The sequence below is a fragment of the Heliangelus exortis genome, chromosome 7 (genome assembly GCF_036169615.1).
Source record: "Heliangelus exortis chromosome 7, bHelExo1.hap1, whole genome shotgun sequence".
Taxonomy (NCBI): domain Eukaryota; kingdom Metazoa; phylum Chordata; class Aves; order Apodiformes; family Trochilidae; genus Heliangelus; species Heliangelus exortis.
The window spans coordinates 11,658,415-11,677,167 of NC_092428.1; the positions used below are offsets into that span (position 1 = coordinate 11,658,415).

The 18,753-nt window shown below is 43.5% G+C and overlaps 1 protein-coding gene across 2 annotated transcripts in view; it reads left to right on the forward strand.

The window, feature by feature from the left end:
• Window positions 1-928: 928 nt before the first annotated feature.
• Window positions 929-18,753, forward strand: part of LOC139798336 (WASH complex subunit 2A-like) — a 34,372-nt gene continuing 16,547 nt past the window's right edge. For both annotated transcript variants that reach the window (XM_071748811.1, XM_071748812.1), the window contains exons 1-17: window positions 929-1,036; window positions 1,121-1,234; window positions 1,751-1,915; window positions 3,090-3,155; window positions 3,802-3,975; window positions 4,607-4,700; window positions 5,093-5,151; window positions 5,955-6,002; window positions 7,320-7,424; window positions 10,107-10,194; window positions 10,873-10,941; window positions 11,315-11,418; window positions 12,547-12,619; window positions 15,175-15,330; window positions 15,869-16,005; window positions 16,842-16,934; window positions 17,436-17,540. In XM_071748811.1, coding sequence (XP_071604912.1) covers window positions 992-1,036; window positions 1,121-1,234; window positions 1,751-1,915; window positions 3,090-3,155; window positions 3,802-3,975; window positions 4,607-4,700; window positions 5,093-5,151; window positions 5,955-6,002; window positions 7,320-7,424; window positions 10,107-10,194; window positions 10,873-10,941; window positions 11,315-11,418; window positions 12,547-12,619; window positions 15,175-15,330; window positions 15,869-16,005; window positions 16,842-16,934; window positions 17,436-17,540 — 1,695 coding nt within the window. In that variant the 5' untranslated portion in view covers window positions 929-991. The remainder of the gene's footprint in view (window positions 1,037-1,120; window positions 1,235-1,750; window positions 1,916-3,089; window positions 3,156-3,801; window positions 3,976-4,606; window positions 4,701-5,092; window positions 5,152-5,954; window positions 6,003-7,319; window positions 7,425-10,106; window positions 10,195-10,872; window positions 10,942-11,314; window positions 11,419-12,546; window positions 12,620-15,174; window positions 15,331-15,868; window positions 16,006-16,841; window positions 16,935-17,435; window positions 17,541-18,753) is intronic.

Genomic DNA, 18,753 nt, shown 5'->3' on the forward strand with positions numbered 1-18,753 from the left:
TGGACTCCAACTGCTGTTCACAATCAGAATCACTTATTGTATCTTTTGATACAATATTTTGATATCTATTGATTTATTTATAGGTTACATCTAAATGTGCTCTGTCTAGCAGTATTGTCAAAATAGTATATTTTGATATATAAACATGCACTAACATAAATCCCTATCTAGCCGTTTCCCAGGGGAGGCACCTGGTACCAAGACTTTACATTCTCCAGGAGACACATTCCTGGGGATATTTACAGCCCTCTGTTCCCCTCAGGGCCAAGCAGCATCAGGCAGTCCACCAGGCACCCCTGTCCCACGCAGCTCTTCTGATGTTCTCCTGCACCCCTCTGCCTGTCACCCTGAGCCTTGGCACTCCCCGTGCTGCCGGGACCCGCCGCCGCTGCTACCCTCGCCCTTGCTGGCGGTGTGGGGCGGGAGCCGCTGTGTCCCTGTCCCTTACAGGGCAGGAACGTTCTCAGCCAAGAGCCCTGAGGCAGGTGCTGCGGCCGGAGCCATCTCGCATCTTCATTCCCCCGCCTGAGGGACTCAGTGCTCACAGCCCGCAGGGAGCCGGACGGGCCCCTCCCGCCACAGCTCAGACCTTCACGGGGCTGCCATGGCTGACTTAGGGCAGACGGACCGCACAGGTGAGTCCTTTGCTCCGCATGGGCTGCCGGACCGGGCTATCCCCCACCGTAGCCCGACCCAGAGGCTTCCGCGCTGGGCTGCGGGGCGGGGCGGCGTGGAGCGGTGCGGAGCGGTTCGGGGCGGTGCGAAGGGAGGCGGTGCGAAGGGAGGCGGTGCGAAGGGAGGCGGTGCGAAGGGAGGCGGTGCGGTTCGGTTGAGGGCGGTTCGGGGAGGGGCTTCACCCCCCGGGGCTCTGCTCGGGCTCCGCGCGCGGCGGTACCACGCCCCCTGCCGGGCTGCCCGTGCTCAATCGGAGCGGCGCGGGGCGGGGCGGCGGGTCACGTGACGGCGCTCAGCTGACAGCCGTGCGCGGCGGATGGCGCCGGCCGGAGCGGGGAGGGCAGAGTGGGCCGCGGGCACGGTGAGCGCCGGGGCGGGCCCGGAGCGGTTCTGGCGCCGCTTCTCTTTCGGCGCTGCAACTCCGCTCACTGTCCTTCTTCCGCAGATGAATAGGGCCCTGCAGGACGCGGCGGAGGCGGCACCGGTGTGGGAGCGTCCGTGGTCGCTGGAGGAGATCCGTAAAGGCAGCCAGAGCTGGTCCTTGGCCTCGGACGCCGGGGTGAGCGCTGCGACCGGAACCGGGACTGGGGGGGACGGGAGGGGCGAGAGGTGAGCGGCTGACTCGGCCACGGCGTGTCCGGGACCGATGCTCCCCCCTCCCTGCGGGCCTGGGGGTGTCGGTCTGGGCCGTGCAGGCCCCAGCGGGGACCGTGTCTCGGCCCTCATGGCTCCGGACCGGCGCTGCGGGCTGCAGCCCCACGGAGTCCCGCGGGCGGGACGCGGGGAGGGTGGTCCCGATGAAGACCCGGTGCCGGTAGGCTTTGCCTGTGCTTTGACCCTCCGTCCCGGACGAGAAAACTAAAACGAGAAGTTGGCTCGAGAAGAAATGCGGAACGAAGTAGAAAAAGTGGGCTGAGAGTTACTTGTGCTGTGCGTGTGTGTGTGTGTGTGAGTGTTTCAGTGCAAACTGTGTTTATTTTGGTGTTCAGTTGGAGTGGAGTAGCGACTCCCCTGTGTCATAAACAGTAGGAAAAGAAAAAGGGTATTGATCGTGGCTTTCTTCTGTTGTAAACAGCTTCTGCATTTTCTACAAGAGTTCTCCCAACACACCATTTCCAGGACTCATGAAATCACAAAGCAAGTAGATGGATTGATTAATGAAACAAAAGCCACCGACTGTCGCCTTCATAATGTCTTCAATGACTTTCTTATGCTGTCCAATACACAGTTCATAGAGAATGTGAGTATGGCCATTTATAGAACGAAGCTTCTACTTCAGACAGTGGTGTTTGCCTTTGCTGTAGTGTGAAGTGATTCAACTTTTTGGCAAGTCTGATGCTAGTTTAGAGATCAAGTGGCTTTTAATTGCTTTCAGTTAAACAATGTCTTAATTCCTTCATGCATGACTTACTCTCCAGTATTGGCAGATTCCCTTTTGTCTCTTCTGAGGTACTTTCCTTCCTTGATTATATGTGCCGTGGAGATCAGCTGTTTGTTGAATTTGTTGAGGATGAGTGTATTTCTTGGTTCACGTTCCTACTTAATTATTATAGCTATTTTAGAAAGGTAAAAGGCTTGGCTTGGCTTGAAAGCTATTACAGCCTCGTATCAGTAGGATTGTTTGTATAATTCTGAAGTAGAGTTATAGTAACCTTTCAGATTTGTGAGGGGCTTTTCACTACTTTTGAGGTTTTTTAGTTATTTTGGTTTGATCAGCATTGTTCTCAGGCTGCACGTGTCTCATCTGAAGCCAGAATGTTACTATTGTCCTCTGTCAACATCTTTCCAAGGTGTTATAAATGTAAATTTCTGTTGCAGGTTTTTTGGTGGTGGCATCTTTGTTTTCAGAGCTGCAGTGTTGTTTTTGGCCTACCTTTGCTGTTCAGCATATTGATTCTGCTGAGAACAGTTTGTACCAACTGTCTGAAATCTTGAGTGCTTGAAGCTCTTTGTTCCCAATGTTAAGTGCACAGAAATAGTTCTCATTTATAGGTCTCAGTTTAGTTAGAGATTTGTCTCTGCCCAGGGAAGAGCTGCACCTGTGTTTGAGAGATCTGGATTTAGGTTTGTAGGTTCAAGGCAGACATTTTATTCCCCTGTGTCTCAGCTGAGTGCTGAAAAGAGCTGGATGGGAGAGATCATCAGAACAAACTGAAGGCTGAGGGAGGATGTGAATCTCTTCTATAGGAAGAAGAAAAGCTTCTAAATAACAGAGAACAAAGGGAAAATAGCCCATAAGTAAACTTAGGTTTGAGTAAGCCATCAACCATGTTTTATTTTTTTAAATGTGGAATTAGTTAATGTTTAATTAACTAGACACTAACAATATATTGCATTTTGGTGGTGATGCCCGTGGTTTAGCCCCTGCAATAGTATCTCGTTCTTACCTGAACTAATTTTGCTTGACTTTTTAGAGAGTGTATGATGAAGAAGTGGAAGAGCCTATTCTCAAAGCTGATGCTGGAGACAAAACAGAGCAGGTAGTTAACTTAAGCTGCCCTGAGCACCGGCAGCATGTTTGTAGCTGTTGTCTACTTTCTTGTTGTCAAACTTACTTTGCAGACATTGGAGGATTACAAATGAAACTGTTTCCTTTCTCCTTGAAGTGTCTCTGTTGGGTAGTATATGCTATTCAAGCATGAAGTTCAGGGTAACATTGGAGGCTACAACAATGTATGTAAAAATCTGTTAGGGCCACCCCAACCTCATTACTGTTGCCACTAGGCAAGACTTACACATCAGTTTTCAAATGGCTGTGCATGATTTTTTCAGCAAGAGAACTGAGACCTTGGGCTTTCTTACTGGATTCTGAGGTCATGAACTGGGGGAGCAGAACATGACTACTATTCCCACGGATATAAACTCAGAGAATTTTTTAGATATCTTGCAGTCTAGGTCTATTATACCATAAATGCTTATTTGATGAGCTGGGAGCAAAAATAAGGTAGCACTGTGCTGGTGTGGATGTTTAGAACGTCTCTGTTTCTAGGGGTGATAAAGATTAATTAAGTAAAAAAACCCAAACTTTTGCTGTACTAATCTAAAGTTAAACTTTTGCATGTGTGTTGAAGTGAGATTGAGTCTTCAGTAAAATGCAACTAGAATGTGTTGTTCCTATGACTAAAGGAAAAGACACGAGAACAGAAAGAAGCTGATCTCATCCCTAAAATCCAAGAAGCAGTGAATTATGGGTTGCAAGTTCTGGATAGTGCATTTGAACAGCTGGACATCAAAGCAGGCAACTCTGACTCGGAAGAGGAAGAAATTAATGAAAGGATGGAACTGATACTTGAGCCAAAGGTAAAGAGACCAGTTACTTCTGGAATCATGTTTGTGTTTGGCTTTATTGGATTTGCTTCTTGTTTCTGTCAGCAGTATAAACAGGTTGATATAAAATTGATATTTGTTACTGAAAAAGAGGATTTTATGGCTACATCTGAAGAAGTGCTCCTTGCTGGCTTGCTCTTTGTGTAGACTGCTTGTCTTGCATTGGGGTAGTGTTAAGGTATGGCACCTTAAGGGGAGTTAGTTCAGTGGCAGTGAACTCGGAAAGGGAGGATTCAGTTTTGGGTGAAGTTAGACCTTTGAATTTCATGCTTTTTGGGTACAAACCATATATTCATAAGTGGTTTTCACTTCCCAACAATTAAGAACTCTAGATGCAGGGATAAATCTGATGCCTGGAGGTCTTTGCAAGCATATTTTTCTGTTAGATGAGACCTAGAAAACAAGTTGGAACTGTAGATGTGGCCCCCTTTGACAGTGTTAGAAAGGAATATACCTACCTGCATGCTGGTGTCTGATGGGATGCTCTTGAAAAAAGTTTCTATCTTCCTTAAAGAAGATAAACAAAAGGTGTGAGATGTCTTGTCTTTGTCAGCAATGTAAAACTGTTCCTAGATGTCAAAGACCTGATGCTGTTTCTTTCCAGGATCTCTATATTGACAGGCCTTTACCTTACTTGATTGGCTCCCAGCAGTTTATGGAACGAGATGATGTTGGCCTTGGAGATCTCTCCAGTGAAGGTAAGTGATGGCATCACCTATGCAAGTGGTTTGTTTCTAATCTGAGGCTTTGTTCTGTTCTAACTCACAGCTTGTATTATATTGTGTAGTGTTCCTGCATATTTAGTTGCTCACTGCAGTTATGTGGGAAAAAAAGTGTACATCATGCTGTAAGAATCACTTTTCTGGTATGCAAAGCAGTAACTTCTCAGTAACTTGTTCCCTGTGTATTAGAAATGCAAAGTGCTAAAATTTCAGCAGCCTTCAAAACTTCCAAGCCACTCTCCTTTCCACCTGATTCTTTCTGCTCTTTGCAAAACCTTTCAAGTTGCTGTCGATACATCTGATGAGCACATTGCTCTGTGTACAGATTTCCTGTCTGATCTTAACTTTTTTGTTTTTATTTAAAATAGAAGGATCAGTAGATAGCGATCGTGGCAGTATAATTGATAGTGAAGAGAAGGAGGAACAGGTAAGTGACAGAGTACCAGCTACTTAGCACAAGCATTCATGAAGCCCTGATTGTGTGTGAGACCATCACCTATCTTGCTTTTCCATGTGAGGTCTTAAAATAATACTGCACAGTGTCTGTTCCCTATATTGGTTGTAGTAAATGTGCTTTTCATTATTATTCTGATGCAGTAGTTTCCTCTGTGGCTTTTCAGAGGAGCAATAAGGTAGCATTTGCTTTAACTGCTGTTTTAGCAGAATACTTCAAACTGAAGTGTTTTATTGAAGTTGAATTCCATTTCATGAAGCAAATTGGATTTTTAGCAAGAATTGCATTTATGGGGAACAAATCTATTGTAAATCACAGTTATGAGAATGGGATGGAGACTAACAGGGATAAGTTTAAAGGTTAAGTAGATGTCAGTAATGCATTTCCAGGCTTTGCCTCATAAATATGTTGCATTGGGCTATCAGTTTCTGTTATGTTTTACCTGCCTTGGATGTCACTGCTTTAGTAACTATGCTATGGAAGGACTCCTTTTTCCTGAGGAGTTTTTCTTTTGATATCTTTGCTCAATTGACGTGAGATCCCTTGAGTTACTCAAATGCACTGTTGGAGGGTGCTTGCTATCTTTGCTAAATTACTTACTTTCTAATGAGCTCTGCTCATAGAATGTTCAATGCTGGGGAAACAATTCCTTGGTTGGGTCACAGTGAGGAGATCTGAATGTCCTGGCATAAAGAATTCCAGAGCTTCTGAGCCCCCTCTTGGCCACTGCACAAAAATAATGTGTGATAGTTGTCTTTGGGTCTCTTGTGTTCCAGGAATTGGATGATGAATTTGGAAATCATAGTGAAGATGACCAAAAGATGGTAAGGTTCTACACCCCAGTCCAACTTGAAATACTTTCCTCTTCTGACACAATGAGGATGCAAAAGAGAGGAGATAGGAGTGCTAGACAATTAAAACTTGGGTTAAGCATCATTTGTATAACTTTGTAAGGGAAGGTTGTCGTGGCCAAATGTTGTTGTATTTTGAAATTACACCTGGTCTGGGCTTAAAGACATGCTTGCAAGTCATCATTAGATGTAAAGCATATCTGTGATGCCATTGTCTGATGTTTGGTTTCCTCAGGAACAGCTATGGTGTCTTGAGAGTTCAAAGAATCTACCCTAGGATAAGTAAAGCTCCTGTAGTTTTATTTGGTCTTTAATTAAAATCCTTGACTTGCTGGGCAGGAAGTAAGGAACAGTGCAGTGGGGGGATAACATGAAATCAAAGCTGGCAACAGTATTAAGTGTTTGAATAGTACACTCATCTGGATAACAAATGAAAAGGGAATCCTGACTTTTGTTGCTCGTAGTAGGCTGAGACAGAATTCTGTGTTTAAATGTGCCACTGCAAAAGCCATTTGTGCTGTGAATCCTCAATTGGAAATGATTTTGTGTCAAAAAAACAATGTTTCAAAAAGTAACTCTTCAGTCTATACATTGGTAATACAACACCAAAGCACAGGGTTGTTACATAAAGCTGTATGGACTTTTATAGGGTAACTTTGTGTGCCTGATGTATTTTAAGATACGCAGCTATCTATGAGTGGTTCCTCACTCACAGGTGTTTTAGTGCAATTCGGAGCCCTTGCCTGTGCCAGTCTGCAGCTCACAATTCACCTAATCTTTTTTCTTATTATTATGACTACAACCAAAATTTGGGCATGTATTATCTTCTTTTCTGCTATCTAGCTTAGGAATAGCTCAAGACAGCATTATTTTTTTTTTTTTTTTTTACTAGCTGATCATGGTATTCCTGAGTTAAATGTAAATATTAGATCTGTAGTGCACATGAGTCCATAAACTGAGGGAAATGTCATGGCCTAAGCAATTCAAGCTTGTGTATACTACTGGAATGCTCATTGTAAGGAGAGCCAGAAGTGTCCTTAGTTGCATCTCTGCTGTGGAATTGTTCAGTGTCACAGCACAGGTCTCTACTAGAGAACTCCTTCCTTAACTCTCAAAAGCTATGAAGTACCCCACCTAAGTTGAATGTTTCCCTCCTTTCAGTAAGTTTGGTTTGTATATTTTATCTAAGCAGATGTAATTTTGTGCTTTGCTTTTTTTTTTTTTTTTTATTTTTTTTTAATGCCAGTTTCAGGAAAACTTAACAGGCTATTATTGTTTTGTCTTTTGTAGAGGACAGCACAGATGAGCGATGAAGATGATTATGATGGTTGTGACCTCTTTGACTCTGAAAAAGAGGAAGATGAGGGTGGAGATTTAGATGAAAGCACAAGGCCTGTAAGTAACTGTTGCTTCCCTGGAGTCAGAGATTTAACTTCATGAAAAATCTATCCTTAAATGAATTGTAATAGTAGCTCTCAGTTACCTAGGATGGGATCCTGCAGAGAGGACCTGGAAGAATCCCAAATGGTCTTTCAAGATGTTTCTTCAGGCTTGAACCCCTTTAAACTAAGGGGTTCCTGCACCCTAAGCTGGCATCAAAGTGTCTTTGAAGGTCATTAAGAAATTAGTTCTTACATTTGCATGTGGTAAATGCTTCTTGCTTGTCCTTCTCCCTGAATGATGGCGATTTCAGAGACGTGGTGGGACAGCTCACATGACATGGAATGTGGTTGTGGATGGTTATGCCCTTTTTAGCAAAGACAGGGCAGCAAGGTGAGGTGAGGGAGTTAGTTTTTGTGTAAGAGAGCAACTTGTACATTTCAAGTTCTGTCCAGGGGCAGATGAGGAGCATCTCATTTGTGGGTGAGAATCAAAGGGCAGGGTAATGTGGGGGACACTGTGGTGGGTGTCTATTACAGGCCTCCTGATCAGAATGAGGAAGTCAGTGAGGCCTTCCACATCCTTGCAATCACAGGCCCTGGTTCTCATGGGAGACTTTAGCTCCCCAGATATTTGCTGGGAGGCCCTCTCAGCAGCCAGTCACAGTCCAGGAGGTTCCTCCAGTGCCCTGATGGTAACTTCTTGATGCAATTGGTGGAGGAGCCGACTAAGAGTAGAGCATTGCTGGATCTTGTCCTACCCAACAAGGAGGGTCTGGTTGAAGCAGTGAAGGTTGAGGGCAACCTTGGGTGCAGTAACCATGAGATGGTGGAGTTCAGGATCTTGTGTGGTATAAATGGGATCCCAAGTAGAATCACAACCCTGAACTTCAGAAAGGCCAACTTTGTCCTCTTTAAACAATAGCTGGGGGAAATCCTATGGGAGAGAGTACTGTGGGAGATGGCATAGAAGGTAAAGGAGCCCAAGATGAAATGATGAATGTTCAAGGACCACTTCTTCTGAGCTCAAGACCAATGCATCCCAATGGGAAGGAAATCAAGAAAGGGAACTAGGAGACCAGTATGGTTAAATAGGGAACTGCTGGGTAAACTCAAATGGAAGAAGAGAACCTATAGATCATGGAAGGACGGGCTGGCCACTTGGGGGGAATATAAGACTGTTGTCTGAGAATGCAGAGAGGCAACCAGGAAAGCTAAAGCCTCTGTAAGAGAGGTTAAGGACAACAGGAAGGGCTTCTTCAAATACCTAGCAGATAAAACTAACACTAGAGGCAATGCAGGACCACTGCTGAATGAGGTGGGTGCCCAGGTGACAGAGGCAGATTTGCTGAATGCCTTTTTTGCCTCTGTGCATACAGCTGGAGGATCCTCAGGAGCCCCAGACCCCTAAGGCCACTGAGGAAGTCAGGGTAAAGGATGAGTTTGCCTTGGTTGATGAGGGCTGGGTTAAGGATCAGTTAATGAGTCTGGACATCCATAAATCCATGGTCCTGATGGAATGCACCCACAGGTGCTGAGGGAACTGGTGGATGTCAACTGGAGCCCCCTCTCCATCATCTTTGGTAAGTTGTTGGGAACAGGAGAGGTGCCTGAGGACTGAAGGAAAGCAAAGGTCACTCCAGTCTTCAAGAAAGGCAAGGAAGAGGACCTGGGTAACTACAGACTGGTTGGCTTCACCTCCATCCCTGGAAAAGTGATGGAACAACTCATTCTTGATGCTGTCTCCAGGCACATCAAGGACAAGAGGCTTATCAGGAGCAGTCACCATGGCTTTACTAAGGGGAAGTCATGTGTGACCAACCTGAGAGCCTTCTGTGAGGATGTAACCAGGTGGATGGATGATGGCAGAGCAGCAGACATAGTTTGTCTGGATTTCAGGAAGGCATTTGACACCATCCCCCACAGCATCCTTGGAGCTAAACTGAAGAAGTGTGGCCTGGATGATGGGGTAGTGAGGTGGATCAGGAGCTGGCTGAAGGAAGAGTCTGGTGCAGAGTAACCAAGATGATGAAGTGAGTGAAAGATCTCCCTTATGAGGAAAGGCTGATGGAGCTGGGTCTCTTCAGCTTGGAGAAGAGGAGAATGATGGGTGACCTCATTAATGTTTATAAATATGTAAGGGACAAGTGCCAGGAGGATGTAGTCAAGCTTTTCTCAGGGGTGACTGACAACATGACAAGGGAAAATGGTTATAAACTGGAGCACAGGCAGTTCCATACAAATATCAGGAAGAATTTTTTCACTATGAGGGTGACAGAGCACTGGCACAGGCTGCCCAAGGAGGTTGTGGAGTCTCCTTCATTGGAGACATTCAAAGCCCACCTGGATGTGTTCCTGTGCAACGTTTTGTAGGTGACCCTGCTCAGGCAGGGGGTTTGGACTAGATGAGCTTTCAAGGTCCCTTCTAACTCCTAACTTTCTATGATTCTATGAGGTGACATTAAAAAGCGTGTGGTTATAAGGGACTAGAAATGGCTATTTTTTCTCTTGATTGTTGCATGATCTTTTATTTGCTTTCTTAATAGAAAGCTTAAGTGCCTCTTCTGGGGGCTTGAAAATCTAGAAAGGATATTGGAGAAATTAAGCTGGAGTATACAGCTCTTAAAATTGCAATTGCATCAAGCTGGTAATGGGATTGTGTAAAATGAATGTGCTGTTGTTTGTCTCTACCCCTCAGAGAAAGAAGAGGCCAACATCATTTGCAGATGAGCTGGCAGCCCGAATCAAGGGAGAAGTACCAGTCAAACAGGATAAAGAGTTTTCATGTAAGTTAACTTTTTAGTTTTGATAAACACTTGTGAGACAGCAGGGGACTCATGAGGGAGCTAGGCAGGAAGTTCTGTTTAACAGAAGTTTCACAGATCTGTTCTTCCTGTCAATATGTGTTGGGTCAACAAGAGGAATTAAAGACACTTTTGTGTTCTGATAGTTTTTGACTATAACTAATAGGAATCAGTTGTAATCAATAGAGTGTTATGCTGGAAAGCAAATTGCTTTCATGGGACAGCCACTCTCCAAGCACACACATCATGGTGAATGTTTCTCTCCAATCTCATTCTCTCTCTGCTTGTGAAACTGTGTGTCTGACCACACGTTTTCCCCCCTGCTTCAGGAAAGTATGTGGAAGCCACTTGTTTCTGTAGTGTTTGTGAGCTCTGCAGTGGTAAATCCCTCCAGCACTAGATTTGTGTTTTCAGGGGGTGTAGGTTGATTTTCTTTTCCTCTCTGTGGAGGACCCCACGGTGTCTGACAGAACAATGCTATCAAAATTTTAAGTGCGAGTTTTAGAACCTGCTAAAATAGAATTGCTTCAGTGAGCTGATTTATATGAAAATATATAGATAAGGTTGGTTAGATTATTTTTTAGATTCTCTTTATTACAGATTGATCACGGGCTGCAAGACAGATTATTTTATTTGTATTTTGAAATTTTTTTCTTAAAGCCTTGTCACCAGAAACCAAAACAAGGAAAATCCCAAAAGACAAGAAAGAAGTGAAAGTTGCCTCAGATGGTAGGATTTCCTCATCTCTTGTTTTTGAATTGTGGGCTGGAATATAAAACATCACTTAGGAAATTGCAGCATCTACTCTAGAAACTGGGTGGGATAACAGTAAGCATCCTTCAAGGTGAGTGTGTACACAAATTCAGGTTGTGACGTGCATGTAAAACAAGGCTAGAAACAGGCCTAGTGAGAATTTCTTCTTAAATGTGGTCTTGTGGAGCAACCACATACTACCTAATCTGACTACAGCAGCTTCTCTATATGTGCCATGTTTATGAAATGATATCAAACCAGTTTTTATTTTGATTACTTCTTTAATTCCTTTTTCTGAAACTTGGCCTGGTGTGCCAAAGCTCTTGGATTTTATTCTTTCTATTTAAAGATGATATCTTCAAGCTTCCTAAGCTGACTGATGAAGACTTCACACCTTTTGGGTCTAGGGGTGGCCTCTTCAGTGGTGGAACAGGTCTCTTTGATGATGAAGAGGTGAGAATGCTGGAGAGGATAGAACAGAGTGTGTGAGTTTCCCTGTTACAAATGAAATAAAAGATCCCAACAAATTCTTACCTCTGGAAGTCAGGGAGGCGAAACAATGTTTTGTTGCTTTGTAGCATTCAAGCACTGTCTACTGGTGTAGTTTTCCAGTGGAGAAAGAGAGCTGCACAAGTGAGGTGCTTAGGTTCCTGTTGGCACAAAGCCTTCTCTTCTGCAGTAGTGCTGCTGGAGATGTAAGTGTGGTCCTGTTGTTACATCTTCACTTAACTAGTGCAGTGGAGGAGGCCTTGCTGTACCAGAAGGCTGTCACAGCTCAACAGGCAGGCAGTAACTCACAAATATGCAGTAACCCACTGACGTTCCTGTTGCAGCCCTGCACTACCCTTCTCTTTCCTAAATATTGCTGGCTTCTTTCCACAAAGCTTTAAACAAAGCTTTTTGAACCTCCAAGGGCACAATGTCTAATACTCTACTTTGCAGAAGAGGAAGGCTTTCAAGAAATTAAGATCAAAAGAGCTGGATGTTTTTTCTGGAACATTGGGATTATCGTTGTCAGGCAGAATCAGCACGACCTGGACAGCTTCAGCCTGGACACACAGACTTTTCTGAGAGTGTACTGCAATGTTTTCAAACAGTAACATGGATCCCTGCACCATATTGGTGTCTCTTAAAGTCTCGTTAGCAATGATACAAAACATTAATTTTAACCATATGAAGTTCAGGAGTATTTTTAAGCTTGTCCTTGCTCAAACTCTTCCTTCTAACCTTGCTGTATAAATTTCAATAGGGAAGTGTAGAACAATTTAATCAGGACCTGAACAGCTGTAGATAAATTAGTGTAAGCCCTTGAAGATATGCAAATAAAAGGTCATTCCTTGTCTGTGGTAAGCAGACTGATAATCAGTGTAAATTAAATTTTAGCAGACAGAAAGCTACTTTGCTGCATGTATGCACTCAAATTAACACTTTAGTACTTGGGTTTCCATCTATGTGTGGAGTGGTTGTTTAATGTCTCTGTCTTGGCTTAGAACTGAATATTGTATGTGGAAAAATCAGGAGCTCTCTTTTGCTACAAAAACCAAATTCACTACTTCACTCCCTTTGCATTTTCATCCACAGAATGATTTTTTTGCTGAAGCCCCAAACAGTGAAGAATCAAAAGAGAGAGAGGAGAAGGTTCCAGGAAGTGACGGTAAGAGCAAGTTTTTGCCTCCTGTAGTGCTGTCTGCATTGTGATTTATCATTGCTAGTGGTTAGGCTGTTTTGCTTCTGAACTGTAAAGTCTGGAGTAGTAATTATTGGCAAGTCTCTTCTCCTTAGTTAAACAGAGGTGGCTCCTGCAGACTGCATGGACTTCAACAAGCCAAGTGCAAGGCTTTGTGCCTGTGTTGGGACAATCCCAAACACAAATACAGGTTGATTGGAGACTGGATTGAAAGCAGCTCTGAGGAGAAAGTGATGGTTGACAAGAAGCTCAACGTGAACTGGCAATGTGCACTTGCAGCCCAGAAAGCAAACTCTATTCCTGGGCTGCATCAAGAGAAGCAAGGCCAGCAGGCTGAGGGAGGTGATTCTCCCCCTCTACTCTGCTCTCTTGGGACCCCACATGGAGTACTGTGTCTCATTCTGGAGCCCCAACATAAAGAGGACAAAGAGCTCTTGGAGTGAGTCCAGAGGAAGACCACAAAGGTTATCAGAGGGTTAAAACACCTCTCCTGTGAGGACAGGCTGAGAGTTGTGTTTGTTCAGGCAGTAGAAGAGGAGACTCCAGGGACGTCTTACAGCAACCTTCCAGTACCTGAAGGGGGCCTGCAAGAAAGCTGGAGAGGGGCTTTTTACAAGGGTGTGCAGTGATAGGACAAGGGGCAATGGCATTAAACTAGAAGAGGGTAGATTTAGGTTAGACATAAGGAAGAAATCACTGTGAGGATGTTGAGGTATGACACTCAGTTGTGAATGCTCTATAACTGAAAGTGTTCAAGACCAGAGAAATCTGGTCTAACAGAAGGTGTCCGTGCCCATGCTGGGGATTGGAATTAATTCATTTCAGCATCCTCTACAAACTCTTTCAATAAAGTTGCTGTGTGCAGGTATGGTTAATTCAATATCAAATTGCTTCATGCACAAAGTGCTGTTCTCTTTGAAGCCTACTGGGGAGGATTTAAGGAATAAAACTGTCCAAATACAGCAACACTAAAATGCTTAATCATGTGCTTAATGACAGATACAGGGGCTTCTGCCACACTAAGCCTAAAGTGCAGCATGTTTTATGGATAGTCAAGATTCTGTAGGTGCTCTGAAGGTAGATATTATTGGTCACAGATACTAGCATCTGTCAGCTTCCAGTGTTGTGCTATGCACGTTTGTGTGTTACTTTAACTGATACTATGTAGTTTAAGTCTGCAGCTCATACAGTCCCACCTTCCCTCTATAATCTTAAAAGGGAGTGTGTTTTAATTTTGCAAATTTGATCATATTCCTTCAGGTTAGTTTAAACATCAGGTTCCTATATTTTTGTAGCAGAGGTAAATACAGCCAATCTTGTTTCTCTGGTTTTGATGAGGAGGATGTGCATACATGTGGAAGGACCAGTTCTGTAGCTCAGAGCTAGAAAAAAAGAATTGTAAACCCTGTTCCATATCAGACTTCAAGTGAAGCAATGAAAAGAAACTTGTCACCAGTCTCTTTGAATCAACTGACTTTAATTTCTGTCTCAGTGTAGGGTCTTCACTTGATAAGTTACTTAAGTTTTAAATTTCGCCCCTTACTAGGAAAGGCCTATTTTAAGACTGGTTTCAGTTAACTGAGCCTTCAGTCAGCATGATTTTTTTAGAGTAGAGTGTGTAGAAACACAGGCTTTTTACTCCAGGATCAAAGATATACATCAGCAATGGTCATTCTACATACAGAGAAGACTTGGTAGCAAAGTTTGAAGCATGGTATTGAGATTTTCTTTATCCGTTGTACCTTCTTGGATTTACTATTGTAAAAGCTCTGAATTTCCTATAATTCTAACAGTGTCCTGTTATAGTTCATCAGGAATTAAATAATATGTTGCATTTATTAGGAGTCTTAATTTGCTCCTTTTCAGTAACTTGCAAACAGGCTGAAGTCACCAGAGGAAAACTAAGACTGAGGTTTCTTTGCTATTAAGAAGTGCTTGATAGATGCATTCCCAGTGAACAGTTTGCTAGGACCTTGAGAATGTTTAATAATCAAACTTTGTGTGTGTGTTCATGTCAATTCTGTGGCTCTTCCTATTGGGTGATTTGCTATTTTTATTATAAACTGCTGCTGCACTGGTCAAAATTCATCCAGTCTGTTGACTTTTAACCAAATCCCAATTGTTCTACTTCTGCCAGACTTTCAATTAAAGTCTTTCTTCCTGCTCCCCCTATTTCCAAGCATCTATACAAAACAAGCAAAAGGCAGGCTTAGAGCCAGACTTCCAGTTTTTACCAAAATAACTCTGCTGGGTTTTCTAGCTTTATCACAGAACCTGGCTGCTCTTCCTAGGGGAGATTAGCAGGTTTGAGAAAGAAGTGACTGCAGTGAGAGTGTGGGTGCATCTGTTTGTGACTTAGCTTTATCAGAGTGTTTCTAGCTAATGCTTTTGATCTGACATAGTTGCAGGAGTACATTAAACTCTTCCAGGTTCCACTTACTGTGGCACAAGTTCATCTTTTTTGTAACTTTGGCAATAATACCTGTATGTTGTTTTGTTTTGTTTTCCCATCTGAACGGCAGGAAGAAGGGATGTTTTTAGTTCCAGTATAACTGTGGAAAAAGACAACAAATCTGCAGCACAGAACACAGAGAAAACTCCTAAACAGCCTGAGAAAGTTGTTTTGTTTGATGATGATGATTTCTTTGGGACAGCAACTAAAAATCCTACAGATTCAGGTACCTCTGTACACATGCAGTGGAAGATTAAACATTGACAGCCATAAAGATAGGTTGGGTGGGTTGATTTGTTGTTGGCATTTATTTTCCTCACAGTGGTGTGGGACTGGTTTGCATGTCCATGTTCTCCACTGACTCTTCTCTCTTAGGATGCTCATTCTACTGCTGGGGCAATATCTAGACTTGAATCAGGGAAATGGTGCAGACTTTACTCACACAACCTTGAGTCCCCATGCCCAAAATTCCCTATTGGCAGGCTCTAGGCCTTTAAAGGTGCCAAGCCAATACAAAACACTGCTTTTAGAAGTGCCAGCTGACCCTGCCCCAGTTCTTGTTGATCACACTGTCTGTCACCAGTGCATTCAGGTAAATGGTGCTTCACTTTGAGAGCTTGTCTAGCTTTTTCTCTTAAAGACTCCTTATGTTGTTCATCTTTAGAAAGGGAGCATGGTGTCCTTTGAGACTCTGGTATGTTCTCTTGTTCAGTAGTGGCTGTTCTGTTCTCATCATTCCCTGTTTGTTTTTTCTCTTAATGCAGTCAAGTCCACAGCTGACCTATTCGATGATGAAGAAGAAGAAGGTGACTTATTCAAGGAAAAACCTGCCATTCCTCCTGTGATTGCTGGCCTAGCTAAAAAACCAGAAAGCTGGAGGGAGACAGTAATGGAAAAAAAGGTAACAGTATATAAGTGGATCATATTGCTAAGTTTTTAGGAAAATTTATGACTGAAGCTGAAGTTGTCTTTCCATGTAGAACACATTGGAAGTGTCATGATTATAAAACAGAACTAGATTTACAGGGTCCTCCATGACCCAGGTGCTTCAGGGGTCCTTAAATGCATTTGAATCTAAACTTCTGATTTATTTCAGTGGGGTTTTTTTGTGTGGGCAGTGACTGGAAGAGGATCTATGTATGGTCAGTGGAGCAGGAGTGGTCATGGGAGGTCATCCAGTGCCATTGCTTTGATCTCACAGTACTTCACAGATATATATATATATACACTTGGCTCTCTTAAGAGGAGTGGATGAGAACTGAATCAGCAGCACCACTCCTGCTCTGTCAGGAAGTGAAGGCTGACTTGCACTCCAGGCTTATGTGGAATCATTCTGAATTTAATGGTGGTAGGCTGGGACTATGCTGTGCTAATGCAGGAAGTGATGGCTGACACCAGCTGCCCTCTTCCTTTAGGAAACACAGCTTCTTAAAAATTTTACTTGTGAGTGGGCATGGCCTGAGTTGCTGCATAGATGTTTCTGCTGAGAGGGGTGCTAGGGGAGGGGGAAGCCTATGGTAGGACCTTCAAGTTTCCTGTGTATAGCTCTGGCTGCATGTGAGGAACTCACTGAACACGAGTTTGTGACTTAAGCCTGTGGGTGACAAACTTGTGTTCTGTCCCTTCAACTGCTGGGATGCTGCCAGCAACATTCCTCTTAGGCTTTGCATCAGATGATGTGCCTGCCCTTACTGAATCTAAATGGGTCCTGATGCAGTGTCTTTATTTGTCCTAAAGAGTCAACCATCTTCAGGTGATGACTTTAAACCTTTATCTGAAAAGCCTCTAAGAAAGCAGATGGACCTCTTCTCTGATGAAAAGGATTCTGAAGTGAGTATCACTTTAATAAATCCTTACAGAAATCCTTGGGATCTGAGTCACCCTGACTGCAGTCCACTTGTACCTGGGGTCTCCCTGGGTATCTGTAGGACTGGGGACTTACATCCATGCATCTGCTTCCAGCCATCCTGAAAGTTCCTTCTCATTCCAAGAGTGACATCTCTGGGAACTTTTTCCCTATCTTCAGAGAGTTAAGCTTGTGTGGTACACATAGGTGTAAATTGAAAATCTGAAGAGGAGAAAGATCATCAAATCAAGAGCAAGAATCATGAAAGACAAATTGTATCTTGTGTCCTCTGCTTCCAACTAGCAATTGATCTGGAAAGCTGAGGGAAGTCTCTGCTGCAGGTGATTAATACATTTGAGTAAGAGAGTCTTTCCCTGCTTCAAAGACACACTAAACACTTTTTTAAAAAGGAAAGATGTGTCCCATTTAGAATGCTTAAACATGTAGCATTACACTCCAAAGTGATGTTTCTTTGGTTTGCACAGGACTTGTTTCCATCAAGCAAAACTGTGAAGTCCCAAGCTACATGTCTTCCCACCAGCATGTCCATGCCAAAAGCTCTGCCTTCTTTGTTTGATTATGATGAAGAGGTAAGTGCCACTTCCTGATGCTTCTGTAGGGGCACAGGCACAGCCTGTCACAAATACAGAATGAAATATTTACAAGTTTACAACACTCAGCTTGGAAATGGAGCACTAAATTAGAGCACTAAAATCAATCTTGCATAATCTAGCAGTTCTGAGTATGTGAAGAGCATTATAGAGGAGAACAGTAGCAAGGGACTCTTGCAAGCTCGTGATGTTATTTTAGTATTTGGGAGTCAGTGCCTATCATTTCTAGATCTAACCATGAAGGGTGCTCTCTCTCTGATTGATAGGTCTAGAGTACACAGAGCAATAGAATGGATATTGGCTTTAATAAGCTTTTTTTTTCCTGGTCTGTGGTACCTAGATACGTGTGATTTCTTCTCTTGTGTCATGGCTGGTCAACTCTTTTTTTTCTCTCACTTTTCAGTGTGGAAGGATTGTGGCTGCTAGTGTAGAATCTGAGATCAGGGGACTGTTTGTGGAGGAAACTTTAAATTGAATTGGTGTGTGATTTTTCTTATCTTTTTTTACTCTCTTCTCCTTCCCACACACTATCCAAAGAGCTTTCAACTCTGGGCCTGGAGCCCTCATGGTGAGTTAACTTACCCCATAGTCTTAACCTGAGGTGAATAGGAGGCCTGCTCAGAGCCATAAGACAGGGGACTTCTACAGACTCAAGATAAAGGATTGTGCTTCAAGAGGGAGCTTCTTTCAACTCACCTTTCTGAATAGGGGCTGATCAGAAGCAGCTGTCAGGACAGTGAAACATTTGGTAATATGGTAATATCTGTGGTGTCATCCCTGGAGATTGTTACAGAACTGAAGTTCAGGTTGTGTGGAGAAAAGCTTAAGCAAGCGTCAGGAGGGGGAGTCCAACATATGCTTTTTATATTCTGATGCCTATATAATAATCTGTATGATTGTCTTCAGGCAGGAAGTCTTGCTTCTTGCCCAGTGGTTCAGCCTGCCTGTTACCTGCCCACTCAAAATAGGATCCATTCTCTGTTTCATTATATAGATGTAGATACAGTGCCTCATTGTGTGAGCTGCTGTGCAACAGAATTGCTGTGTGGTGGTTTTTGGCTACTGGTCAAACCTTATGGTTGAGAATACATGAGTCAAAACCAAGCTGTGTGCCTATAAGTTTCTGGTCTATCAAATGCTGTTGTGCACAGAATTCCCTGTACCAGAATACTGCATCAAACTTGAAGTTCTT